Raw genomic sequence first — 14,651 nt, forward strand, 5'->3', positions numbered from 1 at the left:
AGCAAACGGTGGCTGTACCACTACTAATTTAAATGTTCACGCAAGTCCGAATTTTCATTCTATTCTTGTCATTTTGCGATTAGCCTATATGGAATTGACGATGAGAAAGTAATCAAACAGCAAATTGTTTACAACGTGTGCATGTTTTCTGCTGTTGTTGCCAGTTATATTGGAAACGTGAATGCATTCTGTCGCTTCGGATGTCAAGACATGAAAGCGAATGTTCGCATAAAAACATAATGAATGTGTTTGAGAGGATATATAAAACAGTTACAATCTGACTATTGGCCTGTTATATCCTATTTGTTGCATAACAACGGTCAAAGTTCAACTACCAACGACAGTTTTGCTTGACAACGGTAAAATATGCCCAAACGGCTGCAGAAGAATATTTCAATTCCAGGTGATTAAATCGATAAAAATCAATAAATACAGAAGTAACCATATACAGTCATTGTTAGTCATGGTAGTCCGTTGTATATAAGTGGAATAAACCCCTCCGGGCTGTCCCGGTTATTAGAAAATAATGTAGGCTACTTCGGTGGTAGTATGGGGTTACAGAAGAAATCATAGGACAGATGGACGGACGACAACGTTGCTTTTTCATACGTCAGTGGGCTAATTTGCCTAATCTTCGCGGGACTTTAGACCGCGGTGGAAACGCAGACAAGCATGGGCTGAAGGAACCTTTTAGTTCCTGGTAAAGTAGTTCCGGGTAATTTTGGTGGAAACGCGGCTTTATTGAGAACTACAGGCCTACATCAATGCTCACATCCCCTGTATCGATTTGCATAAGAAGCAATTATGACCAAATGCAAGCAGTCTGTACTTTAGTTAGGTAAACCATGGCGTACTACTCAGCAAAAGATAAACTGTATTCAATCAACATTTATCCTTCACATTGACTCATATTAAGGACATATTTACAAAGGATCTTCTTTCCAGCACAAGATCAACATGCCTATTCATAAGAGGAGACATCGTAAGCATGTTAGAGTTGGGGAGAGTCACAGTTTTCGGATTTTGCTAATTTATCAGACAATATCTAGCCTTTACATGAACCATAAAAACAACATGTAACCCGTTAAAATAGCGTTAATTCATTGGTTTAACTTCATCCTCAATTTCACATAGTCTTTCATGGAAATAAACATCCCAACCATCATCATTGTCCTTAGAATGAAGTATGGCATTAAGTGGTACTTCTACTAATAACATTTATCTTTTAAACATGTTTCTGAACTAGTACTGCTGGTGACGAAACAGCCGGAATTTTGCAAAATGTAGTTGTGGTTTTCAAATGCAAATTTGGCTTTATTGTGGATCAATTCGACATACATAGTTCATATTTTTAATTGGGGTTTAGCGCCACAAAAAACGTTTCTTATGGATTTATAGACTCTTTTCTAGGAAGTCTTAAAAACAAGACCACTCCCACTCTTAATGAGAGATGGGAATATGTTGGATACCTCATAGGTATTGATTGGTCAGAGCTGTAACGTCACATGTTGATGTGCATTTTTACTTGGTTGTGTCACTATAAAAGAGTCAACAGGAGAAATATCACTTTCAGCCACCAAGATGTGATGTATGACCACAGAACGTTTCGCTGAAGGCAAATATTCTTTCAAAAGAATCAGGTATTTACCTAAAAATTTGTCAGGCTAGTAGAATATTTATTATCTATATTTTCCTAAACCTTTCTCAGTCATGTTTATCAGTGATATTGTATCAATCTTGTTCCTTTGTTCATTCTACACAGGATTTTTAAAAACAAGAACATCAATTATGATTTACCATTTTTCTACCATTTTTTACCATTTCTGTTACAGCTGAATTGAAGCCATAAGTGTGATCGCTGATTTCTTGATGAGTACATTTTAATGAAGCAAAGTACTGTATGCTCTTTATTCCACTTTTATTTGTTCATTTAATCAATCATGCATTTTGCAGTGTAAAGAGAACATGTTAAGATCAATCATGCCCTTCCTAAATAATTTGCAAAGGATGTTCTCACTAAAAAACAAAATGAATAGGCTTTAGGATAGCACTGTTATAGGGTGGGTAGCACTGTCACCTCACAGCAAGAAGGTTGTGGGTTCAAATCTCGGCTTAAGGCCTTTCTGTGGGGGGTTTGCATGTTCTCCCTGTGTCCGTGAATGGTGTGTGTGCACCTGTGATAGATTGGCGGCTTGTTCAGGGTGTATTCCTGCCTCTCGCTGGGATAGGCTCCAGCACCCCCCGCGACCCTGCTGAGGATAAGCGGGTATAGATAATGGATGGATGAACTTGGTGGGGGTGGAGGAAGGTCTTTGGTTCGAATCCCAGCTGGGGCCCCCCTGTATGAAGCCTTCATGCTTTCCCTGTACCCATGTCGGCCTTCTCAGGGTACCCCAGCTTCCTCCCCCAGGCCAAATAACATGCAGCTTAGGTGAATTAGAGAGTCTAAATTGACCCTAGTTGTATGTGTGTGTGTTTGTGAGTGAAGTGTGTGTGTGTGTGTGTGTGTGTGTGTGTGCACTCTGAGATGACCTGGTGAACTGTCCAGGGTGTGTTCAACGGATGCTGGAATAGGCTCCAGCACCCCGTGACCCTGACCAGGAATAAGCAGGTATGACGGATGGACGGATGGATGGTGTACAGTGCTGGTGCCCTCAAAACTGTAGGCTAGTCATGAGCCTAGATGGGCTGACTGATCTATTCGCATCTTTATATAATGTAATACGATTAAAGATACATAAAATTATTTATTATAATTTTAAGTCAGAATTGGTAAAAATAAATAAAAAGTATAAAATTTGCATGGCCTCCTTGGCCAAATGTAACAGGATGACATGCTAATTTCATTCTCACCAGTACAATGCCAAGCTTGTTTCCAAATTATGTTCTCTTGTAAACTGCATATAAATTAAAAAGCTCTTCAATGTAAGGGCTTCTTCAACACCATATGTTGATTTAATTCAGAATCAGTAAGATATAAGTCCTCAATTTGAAACAAATCCTCACATTCTTCTCCACCTCACTTACTCTACATCCAGGTGACCATGGAAAATGTATCAGCTGTGACATCCTTCATTTTGACAGCATACGCTGAACTGGAAGATCACAGATATTTATACTTCATATGTTTCCTTCTTTTGTACATTGTGATATTATTGGACAATTTAATTCTTATTGTAGTCATATGTACTGAAAAAAGTCTTCATGAACCTATGCATTTGTTTATATGTAGCTTATCAGTTAATGGAGTGTGTGGTAGTACTGTTTTTTTTCCATCTGTGCTTAGTCATTTGTTATCTCAAAATTATGAAATATCTCTGCCCTTTTGTCTACTACAGATATACTGTATAATCTCATATGCTTTAGTTGAATTTACTATTTTAGCAGTGATGAGCTATGACCGTTATGCTGCTATCTGTCACCCATTACACTATCACCTCCTCATGTCCCCTAGAAAGGTTTCTGCAGCCATTGTATTATCCTGGGTTGTTCCCTGTTTTTACTATGCATTTTATTTCATATTATCAACTGCCCAACAGTCATTCTGTGAAAGACATATAGAAAAAATGTATTGTATGTATTTCGAATTAGTTAAACTGTCTTGCTTTGATACAACAATTTTGCGAATTTTAGGACCAGCATCATTTATTGTTTGTCCTTGTCCTCAGATCGTTATGATATTATTTTCCTATTCACGTATACTCAGAGTCTGCTTGTCTGCTTCTAAAGAATCTCAAGCCAAAGCTCTTCAAACATGCACCCCACACTTACTGTCTGTGATAAATTTTTCTGTGGGATGCTTATTTGAGGTCATCCAGAGTCGTTTCAACATGAGTCATGTACCTCAAAAAGTTCGCATATTCCTATCCCTACACATGGGCATATTTCCCCTATTGTTAAATCCTGTCATTTATGGAATTAGCATTCAAGCCATTAAAGTTCAGATTTTCAAATTGCTTAGTAGTAAAAAAAGAAGTGAAACCCACTCATGGTGATGATTTAAAAATATATTCTCTTTCTGTTATTTAAATATGGTTCGTAAGGCTGAACCCTGTATCACTGGGGTTTCCAGATTCCAGATTTGGGCACAAAAGTCTAGTTTTTTATTATTTGTACAGGTTTGGGTTTTGGTCCCAAATGGACAATATAAACACCCGGTATGAATAACTAAAAGTTGACAGGGAGTTTGTAATGAAGTTCTTCCATCTCCACTGTTTTTTTCCTAATTAGCCCCCCCCACCTCGCCCACTTCATGATCAAGCATCCCACTGCCCCCCCGGTCGGCGAACCCGAACCTCGCCTGTGTGCACATGTTTGATATTCAATTTTGATAAATTATAAATTTGGCAACCCTACGTATCACAAAGTAATATAAAAGGACCTGTAAAATTAAAACCCACTGAAATATTGAAAATGTCTTGTCTGGGTTTGTAAAGTATTAAAGTGTAGCCTCCCATAATACCTTTCCTTGCCCCATTACTGGAGGACTCTCTCTCTGGTCAGGACGATTCATTCTCTCTGCTGCCCACATGTGGACCAGCCCCTACAGCATGGTGTTGGTGACATGCCTGACACTGAGCTCCAATGCTTCACAGCTAGAGAGCTGATCTAGGATCAGTTCTGTCTTCAAATACGAAATGTGTGTATGTATTATAACTACACAATTTATAAAATAAGTCTATTTACAATACTGTACTATGAGGTTACTGTTTACATCTGTGGCAAATAAATAAAATGAATGAATTCAAAAATGTTAAGTATGTGTGCAGAAAATTACCTCGCAATGTTCCAGATAATGTCAACAAGTGAGGAAACTGCAACAATACCAAGAAATCCTTGGTCATTGTAAGGCTGTGGATGGCTGGCACATAAACCTTTTTGCACAGATCATGCCAAATCTGCCCAATCCTTGCCCATTTAGGGAGTACCTTATATAAAGCTTTATAACTTCAGTTGGGAGCATCACACAGACTTGATAAATGCCTTAAATGAAGCAGGACATTTTCACCATTTACAATACTAACTTAGATTTGTTTATATCCACGGCCATGCCCATGAAAACTGATTTACAAGTGGAAGCCATATAGTTATGCTAAGTAAACATTTTTTGAGAATTATTGAGGAACAGACTCCAGAGATTATTTGTAGCCTAATTTGGTGACAACAGGCCAAACTGCCGCGGACTAATTGAAAAATTTCAGTTCAGCAAAAAATTAAAAATAGCAGAAAATTTTGAGAAATTCAATCTGAAATTAAATAGAATTTTGAATCTAGACCACACGCTTCAGGAATTATGGGCCAAAATGTAAATCCCTGGGTTACAGTGCTACCATCAGTGCTAGACATCATTGCAATAACCTGAGTAGTGGAAGGAATAGGAAATTACCTGCCAAGGCTCAAAGCTCCCCAAACTCGGAAATTTGTCAAAGCTTGTGTTTTGCTTGTAGAATCTAGCAGATCCATTGCTGTGTCTGGCCTTTAGCTGACAATTGTTCTGCAGCTCAATAAAATACTTTTCAATATCTGGTTCCATTGCACTGATACGATCAGAGTCCAGCGAAACAAGCTAAGGTACTGAAACAATTTCAGTTTTTCTGGAGCAAGTATTTGCACAGTAGAAACCATTCCTTTACAAATTTGCCTTCGGAATACGACCTCAGTCTTTTAGTGATTAGTTCACTCACTACGTAACTTGCCTCTGTGACACTGTCCAGTTCCTTTTTTTAAGCCGCAGGAAAGACGCTTGTTGTGCATCAAGAATATTCTACAACGCCTTGATTTTCTTCTTCGCTCCATTCCTTCAAGAGTAGCATAACATGCATGTCTGCAGGTGTAATGTCTCTCAAGATTGCTCTTTTTGAGAACGACGAGAGCTTCTCCACAAATTAAGCAAACAGGCTTGCCTTTCACTTCCACAGAAAAGCAGTACTCTGTCCATTTCTCTTTAAAAACACGACCTTAAGCATCAACTTTTCTTCGCTTTGCAATTTTCCCAATCCGCACACATGAGATATGCCTATTTGATGGCTTGCACGAGTGACGTTGATACATTTTAATAGGATGATGAAACTGTTGCCATTGTACTGTCTTTCGTATTTCTTAATCTTCAAAGGCAAATTTTATTTTGTTTTGCAAATGGAAAAGGCAAATTTTATTTTGTTTTGCAAATGGATGTTATGTTATAACGGACTATTTCTTTGTGTTGAAAACAGGAAACGTATACTGGCTATATCAAATCTAGAAAACATCCAGCATCCGTATACGGCCCATGGGCCACAGGTTCCCCACCCCAGCACTACAGAATGGAGTTGGGGACTTGCCCAACACGGAGCTCAGTTATCCAACGCTTCACAGCTAGAGGGCTGATCTAGGATCCGTTCAGTCTCCTAGCTCATAATGGATGAGCTCAGAGTTCAACTCTAATTCATAGTTTATAACTGTAGCTTGTAAATTGGTGGATAGACTCCCTGAGCATACTGGTCTATATGGTAAAATGTATGTTAAGAATGATTGTGCACAAAAATTAGTATCTCGACAGTTTCAGATGTGACAGGCTGTAAATGACTTAAAGAATTGAATACTTTTAAAGAAATGGGATTATATAATGTACCAACTAGGGTTTTAATAGATGCAGGAAATATTATTACTCCTAATGTTACACATGTAATTAATTTATATATATATATATATATATATATACATACATACATACATACATACATACATACAGGTTGGAAAGGTCCCAGATGAATTTAAACACTCAAGAGTAATCCCACTGCACAAAAAGGAAATAAACTATATCTGACTATATGTGATTTTAATCTGATGTACATTCTTAATTGAAAAAATCATACTTAATCAAATTAATGAATACATTTTAAGTAATACCATTTCGTGTGATTTGCAATCAGGTTTTCAGAAAATATCACTCCACTGATGCATGTCTTCTGTATTTAACTGATCTCCATAAACAGAAAAGAGGTTGATGGAAGGAAGTTCTGCAGTTTAGCCATACTGGCCTAACAAAAAAGCATTTGATACAGTTGACCATGGGATATTAATTGATAAATTCCAGGCTAGCGGTTTTAGTAGATAAGTTTTAAGATGGGTTTATTCATATTTGTCAAATCAGAAAGGTAGTGGATGTTTCTGGGACTCCAAGACCAAGACCCATAGGGTGCGGGGTACCACAGGGAACTGTCTTGGGTCCACTCTTCTTTTTAGCTGCGACTGCAGCTCTATAGCGCTGTCTGTCGGTCGGTCGGTCGGTCGGTCCACAAAAAGTGTCCCACCCCATAGCTGCCACAGTTTTCACCCCAGGTGTCTGAAATTTGGCATGGGCAGGCAGAGCTGAGTAACTTTCAATGCCGATTGACCAAGAGGGGGCATGGCGATGGGCGTGGACTATCACAAAAAGGCGTATAACTCCCGAATGGATTCACACACTTGCACAAGATTTTGTGGAAAGGTTGGTCATGAGCCAAAGAAGAGGTCACACGTTTGTGTGAGGGTTTGAGAGGGGGCGTGGCGATGGGCATAGCCTATCACAAAAAGGCGCATAACTCCCGAATGGATTCACAGATTTGCACAAGATTTTGTGGAAAGGTTGGTCATGAGCCAAAGAAGAGGTCACGTGTTTGTGTGAGGATGTGTGCGTGGATGCGGTCGCAGCTATTGCGGATTTGCGCATGTCATTTTACAATTAATTACTTAAAGGCAGCATGTTCTTATCACCTTTTCCCATGAGCTAATGGCTTGTACCTCCTAGTATACCATGAAGACAAAACAGCTGTTGAAAAATTACTGAGAAAAAAAAGTGGAAATACAAAATCTGGGTAGACGGCTTTCCAATAATCAACTCTCACTGCATCTCAAAAAACTGAAATATTTGGTTCCAACTTGTTCTTGTCACCTTTTCACACGTCCTAAAGACTCGGACGTCCTTGATAAAACAGCTGTTGAAAAAGTGCTAAGCGTAGAAATACAAAATCTGGGTGGATCGCTTTCCGATAATCAACTCTGCAGAAATTATATTATTTGGTTCCAAAATTAAGCTTGGGAAATCACCAGGATTCAATGTCAAAGCTGGGAACTCCCAGATTATTGCTGAACCACCTGTTAATTATCAGGGATGTGTCTGAGACAATTGTCTATCTGGGGAAAGTATGGCTTTAAAAGCCATTACAAAAATAAATCATAAGACTAAATTTCTTGCTCCAAAAGATTTATTTTTTGGAAAATGCAACACAACAAATGTTAGCAGAGGCTTTGATACAAAGCCACTTTGATTATGCTGCTTGTTTGCAGCATTAAAGGTCCCGAAGCACAGAGTTGCCTCCATCATTCTTCAATGGAAGAAGTTTTGAACCGCCAGGACTCTTCCTATAGTTGGGTGCCTGGCCAAACTGAGCAATCGAGGGAGAAGGGCCTTAGTCAGGGAGGTGACCAAGAACCCGATAGCCACTCTGACAGAGCTCCAGAGTTCCTATGTGGAGATGGGAGAATCTTCCAGAAGAACAACCATCTCTGCAGCACTCCACCAATCAGGCCTTTATGGTAGAGTGGCCAGATGAAAGCCACTCCTCAGTAAAAGGCACATGACAGGCCGCTTGGAGTTTGCCAAAAGGCACTTAAAGTACTCTCAGACCATGAGAAACAACATTCTCTGGTCTGATGAAACTAAGATTGAACTCTTTGGCCACAATGGCAAGCGTCACGTCTGGAGGAAACCAGCCACCGCTGTGACACCATCCCTACGCTGAAGCATGGTGGTGGCAGCATCAGGCTGTGGGGATGTTTTTCAGCAGCAGGAACTGGGAGACTAGTCAGGACCGAGGGAAAGATGAACGGAGCAGAGTACAGAGAGATCCTTGATGAAAGCCTGCGCCAGAGCGCTCAGGACCTCAGACTGGGGCGAAGCTTCGCCTTCCAACAGGACAACGACCATAAGCACACAGCTAAGACAACACAGGAGTGCCTTTGGGGCAAGTCTGTGAATGTTCTTGAGTGGCCCAGCCAGACCCTGGACTTGAACTCGATCAAACATCATTGGAGAGACATGAAAATAGCTGTGCAGCAACGCTCCCCATCCAACCTGACAGAGCTTGATACGATCTGTAGAGAAGAATGGGAGAAATACCCCAAATACATGTGTGCCAAGCCTGTAGCGTCATACCCAAGAAGACTCAAAGCTGTAATCGCTGCCAAAGGTGCCTCAACAAAGTGCTGAGTAAAGGTTCTGAATACTTATGTAAATGTTATGTTTCAGTTTTTATTTTTAATAAATTTGCAAAAATTTCTAAACCTGTTTACGCTTTGTCATTGTGGAGTATAGTGTGTAGATTGATGAAAATAAAAATTAATGTAATCCATTTTATAATAAGGTTGTAACGTAACAGTGTGGAAAATTGAAGGGGTCTGAATACTTCCCGAAGGCACTATACATTGCACAAAAATCTTGTATGGAGTATCCACATCATAGAGCCATGTCAATACAACATACCATTGCTTTATAATGCACAGAAATATCAGTAGAGTGCTTGGTGGATATATGCTCTGAGAACTGAAATGGTTAAATAAAACTGTTTTCTTTTAGTGTGATGACACCGGAACCAATTCAACCAATAAATAACCGTTTAACAACAACAAAATATTAAATAAAAATACATTTATATTATAAATATATATAACTATGAGATAAAACGACTACTACTTATATATTTTTGCCCCTGCCAACAGAATTTCAATGTTTCAAACACAGTTTCAGAATAACTGTAGGCTTTGTAATGCCTGTAAAACAATGGTTATATTCCCATAGTTATAATCGTCAATGTAATAGTGGAATGTATACATAGTAACATTTGTACATCATCACACAAACCGTAAAAACAACATGTAACCCGTTAAAATAGCGTCAATTCATTAGTTTCACTTTGCCCTCAGTTTTACGTCGTCTTTCATGGAAATAAACATCCCCAGTGCACTTTTACCTCCAGACCATCATCGTTGTCCTTAGAATGAAGTATAGCATTAAGTGGTACTTCTACTAATAACATTTATTTTTGAAACATGTTTCTGAAGTATTAGAACTGCAAGCTCTGTGCTTTGTGTGTGTTTTCACCAGCTAGTATTGCTGGTGACGGAACAGCCAACATTTTCCAAAATGTAGTCGTAGTTTTCAAATGTAAATTTGGTTTTATTGTGGGTCAATTCGACATATTTGACAGACACAAGTCTCCACTGCATAACAACAAAAATAAAAAACGGAGGGAGTGTTTTACGATGCTAATTGTCGTCATCCGGGTTTAATGAGTTCATATTTTTAGCGCCACAAAAAACTTCTCTTATGGACTTTAGACAATTTCTCGAAAGTTTGAAAAACAAGACCACTCTTAATGAGAGATGGGAATAGGTTGGATACCTCACAGGTATTGATTGGTCAGAGCTGTAACGTCACACGTTGGTGTCTATTTTTTTACATGGTTGTGTTGTTATAAAAGACTCAATGGGAGAAATATCACTTTCAGTCACCCAGATGTGGTGTACGACTACACAACTGCACGGACCCAAGTCTTTTCTCTGAAGGCAAAAAACCCATTCAAAAGAAACAGGTATTTACCTAAATATTTGTCGGACTTAGAATGTTTATTATCCATATTTTTCTAAACCATTCTTAGTCACGTTCATCAGTGATATTGTATCAAGCTTTGTTCATTCTAAAAGATGTTTTAAAACAAGAAAATCAATTATAATCATGTAATGGTATATAAGAAATTATTTTTCTGTTACAGTTAAATTGAAATATCTGATTTCTTCATGACTACATTTTAATGAAGCAAGGTACTGTATGCTCTTTTTTTCCACCTGAAATTGTAAAATGCATCCTTGATTACATGAACAGTGTAAAGAAAACATAAGCCGCGTTTCCACCGCAGGAACTTTACCCCGCAACTAGGAACCTTTTGAGGAACTCAGTGCGTTAACATTTCTGATTGGTCGAGTACTCGCAGCATTTTTTTGTGTTTGTTTTCAGCCGCCATGTTTAAAAATATGCAGCCGCAAACCAATTTATTTTCATAATAACGCCAACGTCTTGGAATTATAACGTGTGCTCTTCTGTTCTTTTCTTGCTTTAATAGCCTATTCGTTTTATAAATTTTTTTTATAAAAAGCATTCGTGCTGGGACAGCATATTACGTACCAAAACATTCAAACGGATTAATTCGGTTGCTGAATATTTTCTTCTGGATTTTCTTTGTTAGCCTGTTGTAATTGACTTAACGTAACGTTTGATACAGTTATGTGAGGTATGTGGTAGTTCTGCGTAATTCACATTGGTGATACAATAAAAGCAAACTGGAAATCACCTTCCGCACTTTTTGTCAGGGTAAAATGACAGGTTAATTCTAGTAATCGTACCTTTAGCTTTTTCAGACTGCTGTAATTTTACTCTGCCATTCTTCAATTCCACAAAAAGACCAGGAAGACTATGGACTAATTTTTGGTGCATGGTTCGCATCTGGAGGGCACACTTCGCTGCTCGGCTAGCAGTAACTTCGAAGGAAAGCAAACGGTGGCTGTACCACTACTAATTTAAATTTTCACGCAAGTCCGAGTTTTCATTCTGTTCTTGTCATTTTGCAATTTGCGATATGGAATTGACGATGAGAAAGTAATCAAACAGCAAAATGTTTACAACGTGTGCATGTTTTCTGCTGTTGTTGCCAGTTAAATTGAAATATCTGATTTCTTGATGACTACATTTTAATGAAGCAAGGTACTGTATGCTCTTTTTTTCCACTTGAAATTGTTCATTTAATCAAGGATGCATTTTACAGTGTAAAGAAAACATATTAAGATCATTCATCCATCCATCCATCCATTATCTATACCCGCTTCTCCTGAGCAGGGTCGCAGGGGATGCTGGAGCCTATCACTGCGTGCATTGGGCGAGAGGCAGGAGTACACCCTGGACAGGCTGCCAATCTATTGAGGGGCACACACACCATTTAGAGTCTCCAATCAGCCTATCTGCATGTCTGCATGTCTTTGGATTGTGGGAGGAAACCGGAGTACACGGAGGAAACCCACGTGGACACGGGGAGAACATGCAAACTCCGCACAGAAAGGCCCCAAGTCGAAATTCGAACCCACAACCTTCTTGCTTGCTTGACAGTGCTACCCACTGCACCACCGTGCTGCCCAAGATCATTCATGTCCTTCCTAAATAATTTGCAAGGGATGTTCTCACTAAAGAACAAAATGAAACAGAGGCTTTACAAATAGGTATAAAATATAAAAAATATGGAGGACATGACCCTGGTGGGGGTGGCTTGATGGTGCGATAGGTAGCACTGTTATAAGAAGGTCCTTGGTTCGAATCCCAGTCGGGGCCCCCCTGTGAGAAGCCTGCGTGCTTTCCCCGTACCCATGTCGGCCTTCTCTGGGTAACACAGCTTCCTCCCCCAGCCCAAATGACATGCAGTTTTAGGTGAATTGGAGAGTCTAAATTGCCTCTAGTTGTGTGAGTGTGTGTTTGTGAGTGAATAGTGTGTGTGTGTGTGTTCTGCGATGAACTGGCAAACTGTCCAGGGTGGATTCCTGCCACTTGAACATTTTGAGTGCAGCAACTGCAAAATGCAACTCTCCAAGCTGATTTTGTGAAGGAAAAAGTATAAACTTTACATGGCCTCCTAAGCTAAATTTAAAAGGATGGCATGCTAATTTCATTCTTATCAGTACAATTTCAAGCTTGTTTCCAAATTATGTTCTTATGTAAACGGTGTATAAATGAAAAGCTCTTCAGTGTAAGTGCATCTCCAACACCATATGTTGATTTAATTCAGTGTCAGTAGGATGCAAGTTCTCAGTTCAAAACCCTCATATTCTTCTCCACAGCACTGACTCTACATCCAGGTGACCATGGCAAATGTATCAGCAGTGACGTCATTCATTTTGACGGCCTACACTGAACTGGAAGCTCACAGATATTTATACTTCGCAGGTTTCCTTTTTTTGTACATTGTGATATTATTGGTCAATTTAGTCCTTATTGTAGTAATATTGTCTGAGAAAAGTCTGCATGGGCCTATGTATTTGTTTATATGTAACTTATCAGTTAATGGGGTGTGTGGTAGTACATTTATATTACCATCTGTGCTTAGCCATTTGCTATCTCATAATTATGAAATATCTCTGTCCTTTTGTCTATTACAGATATACTGCATATTCCTGTATGGTATAGTTGAATTTACTATTTTAGCACTGATGAGCTATGACCGTTATGTTGCTATCTGTCACCCGTTACACTATCACCTCCTCATGTCCCCTAGAAAGGTTACTGCAGCCATTGTATTATCCTGGGTTGTTCCCTGTGTTTACTTTGCCCTTTATTTAATATTAACAACTGTCCGATTGTCATTCTGTGACAGGTATATAGAAAAAATGTATTGTATGAATTTCGAATTAGTTAAACTGTCTTGCCGTGAGACAAGCTTCATACGATTTTTAGGAGCAGTATTACTTCTTGTTTGCCCTAGTCCTCAGATCGTCATGATATTATTTTCCTATGCATGTATACTCAGAGTATGCCTGACTGCTTCTAAGGAATCTCAAGCCAAAGGTATTCAAACATGCACCCCACACTTACTGTCTGTGATTAATCTTTCTGTGGGATGCTTATATGAGGTCGTTCAGGGTCGTTTCAACATGAGTCATATACCTCTTCAAGCTCGCATATTCCTTTCCCTACACACGAGCATAGTTCCCCCATTGTTTAATCCTCTTGTTTATGGAATTAGCATTCAAGCAATTAAAGTTCAGATTATCAAATTTCTTAGTAGTAAAAAAAGTGAAACCCACTAATGGTGATGATTAAAAAATATATTCTCTTTCTGTTATTTAAATATAGTTAGTAAAGCTGAACCCTGTATCACTAGGGTTGCCAGATTCCAGATTTGGGCACAAATGTCTAGTTTTTTTATTATTTGTTTAGGTTTGGTTTTTGGTTCCAACTGGACAATATAAATACCCGGTCTGAATGACTGAAATTAGACAGTCTGCCCACTTCATGATCAAGCATCAAGATATACCCCCGCCGCCCCGGTCAGCGAACCCGAACCTCGTCTGTGTGTACATGTTTGATATCCAGTTTTGACAAATTCTAAATCCGGCAACCTTATGTATCACAGAGTAATATAAAAGGACCTGTAATATTAAAAATCACTGAAATATTGAAAATGTCCCCCTGGGTATTGCTTGGTTTGTACATATTTAAATAAATATACGGACTGCAAGCACTAACACTGACATTTGCATTTTTTTGTTTTTGTGAAATTGGGAAACCATCTTTTTCATGTGTGGCCTCCCCAAATACATTTCCTTGGCCCATTACTGGAAGTGTCTATCTGGTCAGGACTATTCATTCTCTCCCCTACAAATAAGTAAAAAGAATGAATTCAAACAAGTATGTGTGCCGAGTGTCATCAAGTGAAAAAACTGCAACAATACCAAGATATCGCTGTAAGGCATTGTAAGGCTGTGGATGTCTTGCACAGTAAGAAATGGACTATATAATTATTCATATGTATTTGTCTGCAGTAGCAGTGTCTTTGAAATAGGGCCCCAATTCTGATCAGTCTCAAAGAAACAAA

At 38.9% G+C, this 14,651-nt stretch overlaps 1 protein-coding gene and 1 long non-coding RNA gene across 2 annotated transcripts; both read left to right on the plus strand.

The window, feature by feature from the left end:
* Window positions 1-1,844: 1,844 nt before the first annotated feature.
* LOC135236572 (olfactory receptor 1G1-like) lies at window positions 1,845-4,715 on the plus strand. Its single transcript, XM_064303025.1, has 2 exons — window positions 1,845-2,611; window positions 3,039-4,715. Exon 2 carries the CDS (start codon window positions 3,045-3,047, stop codon window positions 3,993-3,995), a length of 951 nt encoding a protein of 316 aa, XP_064159095.1. The 5' UTR covers window positions 1,845-2,611; window positions 3,039-3,044; the 3' UTR covers window positions 3,996-4,715.
* A 5,824-nt stretch (window positions 4,716-10,539) lies between these two features.
* LOC135236594 (uncharacterized) lies at window positions 10,540-14,286 on the plus strand. The gene is made up of 3 exons (XR_010324622.1): window positions 10,540-10,610; window positions 11,728-11,776; window positions 12,898-14,286. It is a non-coding gene; the product is annotated as an uncharacterized LOC135236594 (long non-coding RNA).
* Window positions 14,287-14,651: the final 365 nt, after the last annotated feature.

Source organism: Anguilla rostrata, chromosome 12 (genome assembly GCF_018555375.3).
Source record: "Anguilla rostrata isolate EN2019 chromosome 12, ASM1855537v3, whole genome shotgun sequence".
Lineage (NCBI taxonomy): Eukaryota > Metazoa > Chordata > Actinopteri > Anguilliformes > Anguillidae > Anguilla > Anguilla rostrata.